Here is a 12743-nt window from a genome sequence, read left to right as displayed (position 1 = left end):
TATTATTTAAAATTAAAAGACCACAACAGTAACGTATATGCATAACTTGAGCCTTATGGTTGGTGGCTTCATCTTCCAAATACTTATCTCTTCACCATAAATAATGGAGCTAACCAGATAAACCAACGAAGCCCACACATTCTTCACAATTCAATCCATAAATCAGAAGAATAGACCCTCTTATGGACTCACCAAGCCATTTGCTCGCCCCTGGTATCCTTCTTTCATGGAATCCGGCGAACCAGAAACAGCCTTCGAGTTACTCCCACTTCTTCGCGTCTACAAGAACGGACGAATTGAGCGCCTCATCGGCACTGATTTCGTTCCACCGGGGACCGACCCTCTCACCGGCGTCACATCCAAAGACGTAACAATATTCCCGGAATCCGGCGTCTCCGCCAGACTCTTCCTCCCAAACCTCACTCACTCGACTCAACGCCTTCCCCTCGTAGTCTATTTCCACGGCGGTTGCTTCTGCACACAATCCCCATTCACGGCCAAGTACCACAACTACCTCAACGCCCTCACCGCCGAAGCCAGAGTCCTGGCGGTTTCCGTCGACTATAGGAAGGCACCAGAGCATCCCGTTCCCACCGCCTACGAAGATTCATGGGCTGCCCTTCAATGGGCCATTTCACATTGTGAGGGGAAAGGACCTGAGGTTTGGTTGAACAAACATGCAGATTTCAGAAGGCTGTTTCTGGCCGGAGCTAGTGCCGGTGCCAACATCGCCCACAACCTGGCGATGTTGGACGGCGAACCTGATTACGGGGAGAACATGGAGCTTGTTGGGGTTGCTTTGGAGCATCCATATTTCTGGGGAAGTGTGAGAACTGCTAAGGAGGCAGAGGATCCACTGAGGACGACGTTGTTTGATCGGCTGTGGGGGTTTATTTGTCCAGCGAGACCGGAGAACGATGATCCATGGGTGAATCCTGTGGCTGAGGGGGCAGCGAGGCTGGCTGGGATGGGAAGTGGGAGGGTTCTGGTTTGTGTGGCGGAAAAGGATGTGCTGAGAGACAGAGGAAGGCATTACTATGAGGCGTTGGCGGGCAGTGGGTGGTTGGGGGTGGCAGAGATTGTGGAAACAGAGGATGAGGATCATTTGTTTCATTTGAATGATTTGGAAGGTCAGAAGGCTAAGGATTTGATCCGAAGGCTGGGGGCTTTCTTCAACAGAGACATGCCCCATTCACTGCTGCGTTGAGTCTGGTCTTCTATTTCTAAGGCTAATATTTCCAAGAAACCAAATTTGTAATTTTTGTTAAAGTTATGCAGAGTTCAGAGACCACATTTGATACTATCCGTCGTTAACAACAGAAATCAATACAAGTTATACGTGGAGTAAAAGAAACCAAAACTAAAAAACGAGAAACTCAAAGATAAAATCAGATATCATCATATAAACCCAATAAAATCAGCATCAATCAAGTTCTAAAGTTTACCATTTCTGTCTCTATCAACAAAAAAAGGGAGATAGGAATTACAATAGATCAAAACCAATAAGCATTGAAAGATCTTACATCCCGATCAGATCACAATGGACGTGTAGCTTCTCATAGGGCGATGATTAAATAGAGCACCTTTTAGTTGCAGGATAACAATGTGGAGCTTCAAAATACTACCGTGTCGAGCATTGTTCCTAATGTTTGGATGATGTTTGACGACATCAAGTTGGAGACATGTTCTTCAAGGTGTTTCTTAGCATCTTGTCTGCCAACATTTGCTATTGCGAGCTTCTCAGGGGGCAACTCATCTTCCTCCTGGACTGCTTTGTTGTACTTGATAGCCAAGTTCAGCATTTCCTGAAATCAATAAATACATCAATTAGCAGTCTATAGAATAGATACCTTTCATGGTCCAAAGGACTTTGCTTACTTGAATGGTCTGCTCATTGGTTTTCGAATGGGTATCGAATCGGCGAAGTGTCAGACCATCAGTCCATTTCTTCTTGTGAAGGTTGAGCAACATCTTCTCCTCAAGCTCATTCTTCCTGTAGTTTATTGCAATCGAGTAATAGTGTCGGTTCAACCCATGGATTAATGCCTGGAAGTGATTAATGATGGTGTGAATAAGATGAACTGTGAGATAGTTGAGAAAAACTCTAAAGGTAATTTAGTTGCTCATAACCCACTTGAATAGATGGCTTATTAAGATGCCCGAGGTTGGAAGTTGTTTGGCGTGGTTCCTGCCCAAGCATCATAGTCTGAGGGTTAATTAGACGAAAAGCATCGATCACCACCTTCCCCTTAACACTCTGGATTGGATCCACGACCACCGCGACAGCCCTCTGATTCAGAGCCTCAAAACTCTGCAAAGCAATGTATGCTATAAATATTTGACCGCCATAATTCAACACTAATAATTAAAATATTTGATCTACTTAAAACTACGAATGGTAGCTCGCCCAACCCTCCACAAATATCTATTGATATCATTGTATTGGTTGAATTAATACACCATTTCAGAGCTAAGAAAACACACATCACAAAAAGCTGCCAATGGTGTCGTTAATAACAGTGAAGCATGAGGGCTTTGTGACAACAGTGACAAATATTAGATAGCCAACAATGTATTATGTATATAAGTTTAGATGCATAATTGATGCATAAGGGATACAGTTAAAACACAAACCTGTTGTGTATTAATATCAACACCAGATAGCCAACATCCAAAACCTGGATGAGAATGATACCAACCCACGACCATCTCAGGCCTGTGAACAAAGAAATCGGCTTTAGCTATCTGAACAACAAAGGACAGTATAAACTGAAAAAATATAACAAGAAGAAAGAACTTCACAAAAAAGATTAACTTTCAAAAACATGGATGGACCCATCCCTAGTTTAAGATACAGGATTTACAGAGTTAGAATCGAACGTGCCTTCTTAGTAATGAATAATTATAGCATGTATGCACAATATACAGACGAGCTACAATAAGATGAACCGAGATAACTTCAGTAAGAAAAGAATAACAATTAAAGAGATCAAAGTGAGAGGTGAAATACCGCCCAGTCTGTTTAAGCATATCGAGCATGTTGGTCTGAAAAACATGATCGACAGCTTCGACACTAACACCAGTACCACTTTGGGGCATGGCAAAGACGTCAACAACACGAACCGTGTACTCATCAACAAACTCTCCCAGCATCAAACCCATCACCTCCATCGGAACCCCAGCTCTTCCTAAAAATTAAACCAGACAGCTACGCGATTACAGATTCATCAAACGCCATAACAAAATCAAATAAAATTATGGAAATGGTATTGTGATAAACCAGAACGAAATTCGATAATAAAAAAAACGCCCATCAGATTTAGGGTTTACAACTCAGACAATTATTGGCGGCAAATTATTAAAAATAATGAATGGTGCTCAAAAATCAAGCAGAGAATTAGAAGATTAAAAGTTGGAGACCGAACAATCAAGGACAATAGCAATTGTAGAATGAATTACCGTGCTTGAGCATCTTGAGGAGCGCGAGCGAGGAGATATAGACCTGCTCGGAAGAATCTAAGGTGGGGGAGTCCGGAGGAGGGTGTCCCAACGCACCACCGGCACCGGCAAACATCCTCTGAAGGCGTTCCATCCCTGACATTCGTCTATCTCTCAATTGTAGCTCCTAATCTATCACCGCCGATCTGTTAAGTACCCGGAGTTTCTTTTGTTGCAAGATAAGAATACACCGGCGCCTTTTTTTTTTTTTTTTTTTTATCGCCTGTATTTATATTCTCCATCATTTCATTAGAAAGGTTGAAAATGTAAATTTAAAATAATAATAATAACAATAATAAAAATTAAAATTAAATAATTAAAAGAAAAAACCTTGTGAAATTTAAATTGAGGGCCAAAATGAAAATGGTCCAACTAGTTTTCTACCCCTACGTAGATTTCAAATAGACATAAAAAAAAATATATCATCTAAATTGGTGAATTAAGCTCAAAATGATTACCTCTGAAAGTTTAAACTTAGATCCTTTATCATTTTCAATTATTAAAACCTAAAATCCTTCACAAATTTGTTCAATTTATAAGCTTGTTAAAAATATGAAAAAGGAATGTATAAAAATGAGTAGCTTTCAAATAACTTGTTTTTTAACAATAATTGAAATGAAGGAAGAATAATTAGAAAGATAGAAAATATATTATTTTATAATTTAAAATATCAGATCATTTGAAGCAATTATAAAATATTAATTTCAGGTTAGGAGCATTATTATTAGGGATAAGTTTAACGCTTAGAACTGAAATATTGTAGGGCTTTACCCAAAAGGGAGCCCTTCCAGAAATTCTCGAAGGCCTAAGCCAAGCCCAGGCCTAAGAGGGGGTTTGGAAATAGTTTTCAACCAGCAATTGACGCGCCTCGGTTAGAACCTCACTAGCTGCGTCATTGCCCCAAGCGCAAAGATAACCTGCACAATTACCTAAGCCTCCTTTTTAAAGCTGACCGCATGTGGTTCATGGACACTTTTTCCGATGTGGGACGACAAATAACGCAACCATTTGATTTGAGGATACCCGCAAATAAAAACTATCACTAAACAAAAATAATAATTGAAGTAATAAAACTGAATAAATATTTGTTATATGGTTTTTATTTATGTATATTTTTCATAAAACTTTTACATTCAAAATCACATTAAACATAAAAGACAATTAAAAGGTATAAAGAGAAAGAATAAGATTAATAATTGGCTAATTTTATTATGTAAACAAACCCTAGAGAAATAACAATCTTATTAACCAAATGTCACACTCAATACTTTCCTAATACATGGTGAAATTTAATGAAATAATGTAAATAAAATAAATGATGGAGTGGTATAACACTAGTAATACATACTCTTTTGCACTCCAATTTATATTGCATATAAAATTAATTATCATGATATTAATTAAATGTCCTTGTCCGTCGCTGCAGCATCCTTTCCATGGGGAGACTTGGAATGGCGAAGCCTCCTTTCTGTGGACAGCACTTTTGCGAACCTGCATCATTCGCATATATACGCATAAATCTCGTAAATTATGAATTAGGAAGGCGTTGAAGTAAATATATATTGTTAGACTATTCACTTTGAGCATAAGAGCTTTCTTTTGGGTTTCCCCAAAATACTTCATATGAATTTTTTGATTATAAACTCATGATAATTCCTTAAATTAGTAGGCGTAGAAATTTCATTATCCAATATAATTTGACGATAACATAATTTTTACCTTATCAGAGCTTGCTCGTTTGTTTCGGAATCACGAGGTTGAACGACACCCGTCTCCAAATTCACCCTCGAGACTGGTTTCTTCAACAATTTTTCACCAACCTCAACAAGATCGTTCAAGTTCTTCTTCGTGGCTATGTCCACTGAGGATATAACTCCGCTCAACGTATCATCCTAACGAGTTTAAATTAAAAGCATTATTATTTTTCAATATATAAATTTTTTTTTCATTGGTTGATTGATTTCGAAAAAAAAAACCTGAATTCGGAGGTAGTTTTGTTCGCAATGAAGAGCTTTAAAAACCACAGAAAGATGAAAATCCACCATATCAGAACTTGCATGAGAAAACACGTCGATGATCGGCGTGGAACCGCCGGCCGTGAGCCACTGCAACAAACCCCACTTGGCTGCCTTCTCCGACGTGTATTTCATTTCATCTTTTGGGGATCCCGTCCCCAACGATATAACTAGAAACCTCGAGTAATCTGTTACTCTTATAGCAAAGAAATCTGGATTCCCTTTCAGTGCCTCCTTTGTCACTTCACCCATAGCCAGCAAAGTCTGCAATTTTTTTTTTTTTTTTCAATTTTTATAGTTATATTTAAAATCTAATTAAATTTTTTTAATATAAATTATTTAGAGAAAATAATATACATACTGGATTATTAGCAGCAACGCCACCATCAACGAGGTTAAATTCCCTAACTTTACCCGTGGCCACATCCTGAGTTTTGAAGTAATGAGCAGGAAGATAAGTAGGCGCGGCCGATGTCGAAATGCATATGTCGGAGACCGCCGCATTCAAATCAGGTTTGTTCTTGACCTAGGAAGGTCATAGAAAAAAAAATTATTCAAAATCTTACGTTCATATGTGGACAAAATCGAAATACTCAAGTGTAGGAACCTCGTAGCTGGAGAAGATGGTGGGCTGAAGGAGCTTGATATCGAAGGCAGGGATAACAACATTAGTCAAAGTTTGGTTCAATTTTGTATCTCCAAGTTTTTCCTTGACGAGCTGGTGGAGATACTTTCCATCATATTTTGGACCCATCAGGGCATTGACGATCTTTTCTATCGCCAGCGATCTGCCAAAACTCGAAGCTAAATGTTATTATCACAAGAGAAAATGGGTTTGTTTTCTTTAATATAATGTTTAAGGTTATTGTGGAATTGGCAAACCGTTTCTGGGGAAAGATTTTAGGAGAGTGATTGAGGTAGAAATCTTTGATGTCTTTAGCCGAAAACAAGGGACGGTTGTTTTCATTCGGAGCAGTTAACATGGCTGTCACCAATCCACCTGTGCTCGTCCCAGCAATCACATCGAAATAGTCAGCGATTCTTGCATCCTCACCGTCCAGTTTCTACACACCATATGAACATTAATCAACTCAAAAATCTTACATTTATTAATTTTTAACATTCTACTATCACGTGTGTATTTAATACTTCATTAGTAATGAATATTTTGATTAAAAGTTAACTAACTTGGAAACAATTGAAATAGTTAGAATTTACGCACGGTACCTGAAGTTCAGACTCCAAGAAATTGAGGATGGTTCCGGGGATGAGCCCTCGGATTCCACCTCCATCAATACTCAACACCGTGATAAGGTTTCCAAAAGTTGGAGGCTGTAGAGGAACATTTGTTGAATCCATAAATAAATATACAAAAATCAAGGAACTTGGATTGAAAAAACTAAGGTGTTTGCTTTTGTAAGTATAACTGCACCGCTAGAAGGATTTGAGAGCAAATATCTATAATTATATTCTTTGGGGGCATTGTATCGAGGTATTTATAGAATTCCTAGAACAATTGAGTTTAATATTTAACAATATATTAAGAATATTTATTTTCAATTATAAATTACCATATATATCATATTTAACTTTTTATTACAAGCAAATATCTTATATAATTAAAAATATTTAATTCAGTTTACCTTAAGTACTATATTTGATCATTTATCTTAGGTTTATTATAGGTATCATATTTATCCCTTTTATTATAAGCAATATTTGCCTTTCATTACTTTATTATAGGCGATATTTGTCTTCTATTGCTACTTACCATAAATATCATATTTGATAAAATATATGAAAGACAAATACATATCTTTCGTAATTTATTTAATTCTATAAAGAATTATGAAGGGAGACAAATGGATAAGCTTCCAACTCGGTCATGCAGCCACTTCCCTCTTAGCAGCCGCTTATATTTATCTTCTTGGTCCTTCCCAAGTACAAGTTATCAATATAAATAATTATAAGCAGCTTTCCTTTCGTTAATTAATTAATTAATTAAAACTTTAGTACATAACACAATTTTCACATAAAAAATATGAAAATTATATGCATCATAGCTTAATAAAGTTTTGACTCTTAAATGGCATGTTCAAAAACTAATTAATTTACACCATAATTTAGGTACAATATAATAATATGATTCGTGTACGAAACAAATTCCAGAATACTTGGAATATGGTGGATTAAAGAAATAATTTCAATTTTCTTAGCTAGTTGTGTTAATCCTTAATATTTAAAATTAAAAAAAAAAAGGGTTAGAAAATGGGCCAAGTTGGGTACTTAGAAAAATCAACTTTATGGAGACTTGATACGTTCGATTATCATTCTGCAAATTTCTGGTATTATTCAACTTCAAAGCTCAACCCAATTATTTTAGTATTGGAACGAATAAAAAAATATTATATTGACTCAATTGATATGTTGAAATTATAATTATTCATCACGGACGCAAGCTTTGCGTGAGTAACGATATAAACGACTATCTTTTCCTTATGATTGGGTTCAAAATTTTCCACCGGACTAAATAATTTTTTCATGTCATAAAATAAATTTAATCATTTAATAATATTATCTGATTAATTTGATTAAAAAAAAATACCTCTTATATCAATATTCAAATAATTTTATATCAAAAGATCAAACGAGTTAAAAAATAAGAAATATTGAAAATAAATTCACTCGTAATTCGCCCTTCTCTTTCCCTCCTTCCTTTCTCTCCTTCTTCCTCATTTTTTAAAAATAGTTTCTTTAGCAAATTAATGATTTTAAATTAGTCTAAATCTTATCTTTACTTTTTGTTGGTCAATTCAAACATAAGTATTCTAAATTTGGGTCAGATTTCAATCTAGGAATGAGGCGCATACCTCGTGGATTATTGTTGTTATTTTTAATTAGTATTTTAAATTTGAAACTATAAGTTAAAAAGACAAAAAAAAAAAAGAAAAAAAAAAGTATATTATTAAAATAATAGATTCCAGCTCGCATCACAAAAAGCCATCAGCTATCATCATGAACCAAATGGCTGCCTTGTCGTTTTCTCCTTGATCGCTTTTATCGACCGTACTACGAATCATCCAACGGTCTAAATTGTTGCTTATGTTTTTCATTTTATTAGATCCAATAACACAAATAACCACGTTTGAATTAGGTTTTCTAAATCAATTATTTAAAACAAGGGAATTAGAAATTAGAGATTGACTCACGAATGGACCAGGAACACATGTTCTCTCAAACTTATCTATTTGTATTATTTAATTTAACCAAGCTTTTTTTCTTTTTGTTTATTACGAAAGGACCAAAAATTATACTTTAATTCTTACGTATAAAGCAATTTAAATTTTATATTATTATAACATACCTGGACCTTTATAAAATGGAACCTTATGGTACATAAAATTAGTTAAAACTGGACCAAGATGAAATCATTCCAACAAGTAAACAGGATTACCACCCTAAATGACACACAAATCCTATGAAATAACTACATTTATCTTTAACTATTTTCCGAAAATTCATAATAATAATCTAAAATTTTCAGACATCTGAGAAAAATATGAGAAATCTAAATTCAGGTGGCCGGAGATGCATTATTTTCCAATTTCAAGGCGGCAGCTCTTCCATGAGGGGACCTTGCATGGCGGAGCCGCCTCTCTTCAGACAGCAACATGGCGAATCTGCATAAGATGACCCATTCGTCAGCAGTAATTAAAAGCAAATTTTGAGACATTTTTCTTTATTGAAAAGAAAAAAAAAAAAGAGAGAGAAAATTAAAGGGGTTTTAATTTAATTTAATTTAATTTAATCTTTGCCTTATAAGGGCTTGTTCATTTGTTTCTGAATTTGAAATACAATCCTCAAAGATCCCCGTCTCCAGATTCACCCTTGAAACTGGCTTCTTCAATAACCCTTCTCCGACCTTCACAAGATCATTGAGATTCTTTTGTGTAGCCACATCCACCGAAGCCACCTTGCCGCTCAACGTATCATCCTGTGTAATTTGTAAAAGCTAACGTTTAAGATAAGTATATACAAGTAAGTTCATCTTGTAATTTATTCTTAAATTTTTTAATAAATTTTGTATATATACAAGTATATAGAAATTAATGTATTACCAATTAGATTTGAAATGACATTAATTTATAATACTTTTATGTTTTAAAACTATTTTAACATGGTTGACCGACAAGTAATATATTTATTTAAATTAGTTGACAATAATGTAAATCAGCCTTACCATAAAAAAAATTTAACTGTTGTTAAAAATAAGTAAAAATAATAATAATAATAATAATAATAATAATTTGAATGAATAGGGAAAAGGAGGGAAATAAGTGAACCTGAATGCGAAGGTAGTTTTGTTCGCAACGAAGGGCTTGAAAAATGACAGAAAGGTGAAGATCCACCATATCAGAGCTTGCTCGAGAAAACACGTCGATTATTGGGGTGGAGCCGCCGTTAGTTAACCAGTCCAACATCCCCCACTCCGCCGCTTGCTCCGCCGTGTATTTCATTTCCGATTTCGGAGCTCCAGTTCCCAACGATATGACCAAAAACCTTCTGTAGTCCATTGGCTTTATAGCATAGAAGTCTGGATTTTCTTTTATCACCTCCTTCGTCACTTCTCCAATTGCCACCAACGTCTAATTTCATTTCACAAAAATGCTTTTTAACTATGAAAAATAATTTAATTATCATTTTTGTTTAAATAAATATTTATACTTCTTGTATTTATTCATGGTTTTAATATTTGGTTAATAAAGAGAAAACCATGGTAAAAATAATCAGAAATTTAAATAATAAAAAACTAAAAGCGATCTCTACTCCCTCTTCATAGATCTATAGTGAGTTATTTACCGGATTGTTTGCAGCAACGCCGCCGTCTATTAGGTTAAACTCTCTCGTTTTTTGAGTAGCAGTGGCCTCAATTTTGAAGTGATGCGCCGGAAGAAAAGTGGGGGCCGCCGAAGTAGAAATGCAAATATCCGACAAGTAAGCATCCAACGAGGGATTATTCTTCATCTGAAACATGGACCAAATCTAAAATCTCCAATGAAAAAGATAATGAATTTAAGGTAAAAAATAAAAATAATAAATTAATTACCTCGTAGGTAGAAAATATGGTGGGCTGAAGGAGCTTGATATCAAACGTCGGGATCACCACCTTAGTCAACGTTTGGTGCAACTTTGTATCACCAAGCTTTTCCTTCACAAGTTTGTGGAGATATTCCCCGTCGTATTTTGGACCAGACAATAATTTCACTATTCTTCCTATTGGCCACCTTCTGTCCCATTTTCAAATATCGATAGATTAAATTTAATTTCGTGTCTTAATTACATCATTACCATTTATTTTCAGGTTTATTATCAAACGTGTGAGATAATTTAATCAAACTATAAGCTTATATTCATTCTTAAATTTAAATTTATGTTTACGTTTTGTTTTAGAATAAATTACCTGATTTGGGGAAAGATTTTGGGAGAATGATCGAGATAGAATTGTTTGATATCTTTAGCTGAAAACAGGGGACGATTGTTTTCATCTGGTGCTGCTATCATGGCCGTCACAAGTCCTCCGGTGCTTGTCCCAGCAATGACATCAAAGTAATCTGCAATTCTTGCTTCTTCGCCGTCTAATTTCTACTACCATAATAATATCCTAAAATTATTAGCAACAAATAATACTTCCTGTTTCCAAACCCAATTTATTTTTAGGCATATTCTTTCATTATTTTGGATATTTGTTCCTATGTGGTCTATTTAACCTCTGACCAAGTAAATTCCATTTAGAATTAATGATTCAATTTGACAAATCATAAACAAATGGCCAAAACATTAGTTATAACAAGAGATGATCATTTTATAAAACACAAGTATATGACCATATATGAATCTTACAAACGGTTATATTCCTAAAAAATGCAACATATAATGGTACCTGAAGTTCAGACTCAAGAAAATCAATAATAATTCCGGGAATGATTCCTCTAATTCCACCTCCATCTATACTCAAAATTGTAATAAGGTTACCAAAAGTCGGAGGTTGGAATGGCACAATTATCGCTTCCATGACTACTTAACTGTAAATGAAAACAAAGTTTTAGTCTTCGTCCAAAGAGGTGCGATGAAGAAGAGAAGCTTCTAGAGGAAGACTCCAAACCTTCTGAGAAAGCTCTCTAACGGCCTAAGAAAATATTTTTAACCTTTTTTGAGTTTTGTGGATATTTTTTTATACTTCCATGGGGCAATTTATAGGCATTACCAACTCCCTTTTGAACCATTATTTGGCTTTGGGGATATGCAAAGTGACAAAGCATGGAAAGATTAGCGTTGTAAACCTCTCTGTTTTTCAACACGTGGACCAATAGAGTATTTTGTAGAAATGTCAAAAGTATTGCTTTCCAACTTGGGTTCTCTTTCGTCATTAACTTGTGAAAATTAATATAAAAGCATCAAATCCCATCCCATGTAACATTTTATATATAGCTCCTATGCCATCACATTTCAACCTTCTTTAAGTTAATGTTTTTGAAATTTTTGGTTTGAGAGTAATTCATGGAATTTTTTTCAAATTGTGTTTGTTAGATGACCACGAGTTTCGAGAATAGTATGGTATTGTCCACTTTGAATATAAGCTTTCATGACTTTGCGACTTCTCCAAAATGTCTCATACTAATAGAGATAGTATTTCAACCGTGTTAGATATTGTCGCACTAATAAATGAAGAGGACATAATTGTTTCTGAGTGGAAAAATTTTAATTTGATTTTTATAAAATATATATATATATATAGATCTTGTTTTTTAGCTCTTATTTTCAACATTTTAAAATATACCAATAAATTTGGAGTGTCATGGAAGGAGAATGTAAACCCACTTATTTAATAAAGGATTTCTTAGGCAGTTTTAATCACTCATCTCTCGTTCTACATATATATAATCTTGAATTAATTTTCTCCCAATGTTCAAATTTTCCAACATTATATTAGACAACTGTTTCTTTTATTTATAATTTTTGTATTTCTTATTCTCATTTGTAAGAAAATTTTGCAAAATTGATAATTTTTTTTTTAAAGAAAGGTATTTTTCTTTCCTATTTCCTAATTTTAAACAAATATAAGTGAAGTATTGTTTTATTATTGTTTTTACATCCATATGTACGGTAAAGAGACTCACCGCAGGGCCTGGCCCGAAGATTCTGAGCTGGCACGTGTTCCAATTACAGGAT

General features: G+C 34.9%; 5 protein-coding genes and 1 non-coding gene across 8 annotated transcripts; 2 read left to right on the top strand and 4 right to left on the bottom strand.

Annotated features, from left to right (window-relative positions):
- The first annotated feature begins 207 nt into the window (after positions 1 to 207).
- Positions 208 to 1300, top strand: LOC111491707 (probable carboxylesterase 2). Its single transcript, XM_023140697.1, has one exon. The coding sequence runs from the start codon at positions 227 to 229 to the stop codon at positions 1205 to 1207; it is 981 nt and encodes a 326-aa protein (XP_022996465.1). The 5' UTR covers positions 208 to 226; the 3' UTR covers positions 1208 to 1300.
- A 76-nt stretch (positions 1301 to 1376) lies between these two features.
- LOC111491708 (26S proteasome non-ATPase regulatory subunit 14 homolog) lies at positions 1377 to 3712 on the bottom strand. The gene is made up of 6 exons (XM_023140698.1): positions 3460 to 3712; positions 3011 to 3188; positions 2635 to 2716; positions 2135 to 2311; positions 1879 to 2046; positions 1377 to 1805 (listed from the first exon to the last, which is right to left on the bottom strand). The coding sequence occupies exons 1-6, from the start codon at positions 3599 to 3601 to the stop codon at positions 1614 to 1616; spliced, it is 939 nt and encodes a 312-aa protein (XP_022996466.1). The 5' UTR covers positions 3602 to 3712; the 3' UTR covers positions 1377 to 1613.
- A 545-nt stretch (positions 3713 to 4257) lies between these two features.
- LOC111492432 lies at positions 4258 to 4374 on the top strand (the record flags this gene model as incomplete). The annotated part of the gene is made up of 1 exon (XM_023141771.1): positions 4258 to 4374. A coding segment is annotated over one exon (117 nt), but the record flags the coding sequence as incomplete, so codon positions are not given.
- On the bottom strand, positions 4262 to 4412 carry LOC111492530. The gene has a single exon (XR_002719886.1). It is a non-coding gene; the product is annotated as a U4 spliceosomal RNA (small nuclear RNA).
- Positions 4413 to 4704: 292 nt separating this feature from the next.
- Positions 4705 to 6956, bottom strand: LOC111491958 (patatin-like protein 2). Its single transcript, XM_023141062.1, has 7 exons — positions 6741 to 6956; positions 6396 to 6577; positions 6121 to 6301; positions 5875 to 6039; positions 5475 to 5777; positions 5218 to 5390; positions 4705 to 4989 (listed from the first exon to the last, which is right to left on the bottom strand). The coding sequence occupies exons 1-7, from the start codon at positions 6870 to 6872 to the stop codon at positions 4899 to 4901; spliced, it is 1227 nt and encodes a 408-aa protein (XP_022996830.1). The 5' UTR covers positions 6873 to 6956; the 3' UTR covers positions 4705 to 4898.
- Positions 6957 to 8915: 1959 nt separating this feature from the next.
- Positions 8916 to 11718, bottom strand: LOC111492038 (patatin-like protein 2). Of its 3 annotated transcripts, XM_023141197.1 has the most exons (8): positions 11677 to 11718; positions 11455 to 11596; positions 10975 to 11156; positions 10621 to 10801; positions 10374 to 10538; positions 9857 to 10159; positions 9329 to 9507; positions 8916 to 9193 (listed from the first exon to the last, which is right to left on the bottom strand). In XM_023141197.1, exons 2-8 carry the CDS (start codon positions 11584 to 11586, stop codon positions 9088 to 9090), a joined length of 1248 nt encoding a protein of 415 aa, XP_022996965.1. In that variant the 5' UTR covers positions 11587 to 11596; positions 11677 to 11718; the 3' UTR covers positions 8916 to 9087. The 3 variants fall into 3 exon arrangements, with proteins under 3 accessions (XP_022996965.1, XP_022996967.1, XP_022996968.1); XM_023141199.1 differs by lacking the exon at positions 11677 to 11718 and having other exon boundaries at positions 10621 to 10798; positions 11455 to 11668; XM_023141200.1 differs by lacking the exon at positions 11677 to 11718 and having other exon boundaries at positions 10975 to 11159; positions 11455 to 11545.
- Between the last annotated feature and the right edge of the window lie 1025 nt (positions 11719 to 12743).

The sequence above is a fragment of the Cucurbita maxima genome, unplaced genomic scaffold (genome assembly GCF_002738345.1).
Source record: "Cucurbita maxima cultivar Rimu unplaced genomic scaffold, Cmax_1.0 Cma_Scf00017, whole genome shotgun sequence".
Lineage (NCBI taxonomy): Eukaryota > Viridiplantae > Streptophyta > Magnoliopsida > Cucurbitales > Cucurbitaceae > Cucurbita > Cucurbita maxima.
Note: the sequence above shows the minus strand (reverse complement) of the source record. Positions and strands in the feature narration are given on the sequence as shown.

Excerpts from the sequence above, each read along its gene's own strand:
- LOC111491707 (XM_023140697.1), top strand. The coding sequence starts at position 227 with ATGGAATCCGGCGAACCAGAAACAGCCTTCGAGTTACTCCCACTTCTT.
- LOC111491708 (XM_023140698.1), bottom strand. The coding sequence starts at position 3,601 with ATGTCAGGGATGGAACGCCTTCAGAGGATGTTTGCCGGTGCCGGTGGT. Across the intron at positions 3,189-3,459 it reads CCTCAAGATGCTCAAGCACG|GAAGAGCTGGGGTTCCGATG; the intron begins GTAATTCATTCT and ends TTTAATTTTTAG. Across the intron at positions 2,717-3,010 it reads ATGCTTAAACAGACTGGGCG|GCCTGAGATGGTCGTGGGTT; the intron begins GTATTTCACCTC and ends CTTTGTTCACAG.
- LOC111491958 (XM_023141062.1), bottom strand. The coding sequence starts at position 6,872 with ATGGATTCAACAAATGTTCCTCTACAGCCTCCAACTTTTGGAAACCTT. Across the intron at positions 6,578-6,740 it reads TCTTGGAGTCTGAACTTCAG|AAACTGGACGGTGAGGATGC; the intron begins GTACCGTGCGTA and ends TATGGTGTGTAG. Across the intron at positions 5,778-5,874 it reads GCGTTGCTGCTAATAATCCA|ACTTTGCTGGCTATGGGTGA; the intron begins GTATGTATATTA and ends AAAAAATTGCAG.
- LOC111492038 (XM_023141197.1), bottom strand. The coding sequence starts at position 11,586 with ATGGAAGCGATAATTGTGCCATTCCAACCTCCGACTTTTGGTAACCTT. Across the intron at positions 11,157-11,454 it reads TTCTTGAGTCTGAACTTCAG|AAATTAGACGGCGAAGAAGC; the intron begins GTACCATTATAT and ends TTATGGTAGTAG. Across the intron at positions 9,194-9,328 it reads AATGAACAAGCCCTTATAAG|ATTCGCCATGTTGCTGTCTG; the intron begins GCAAAGATTAAA and ends CATCTTATGCAG.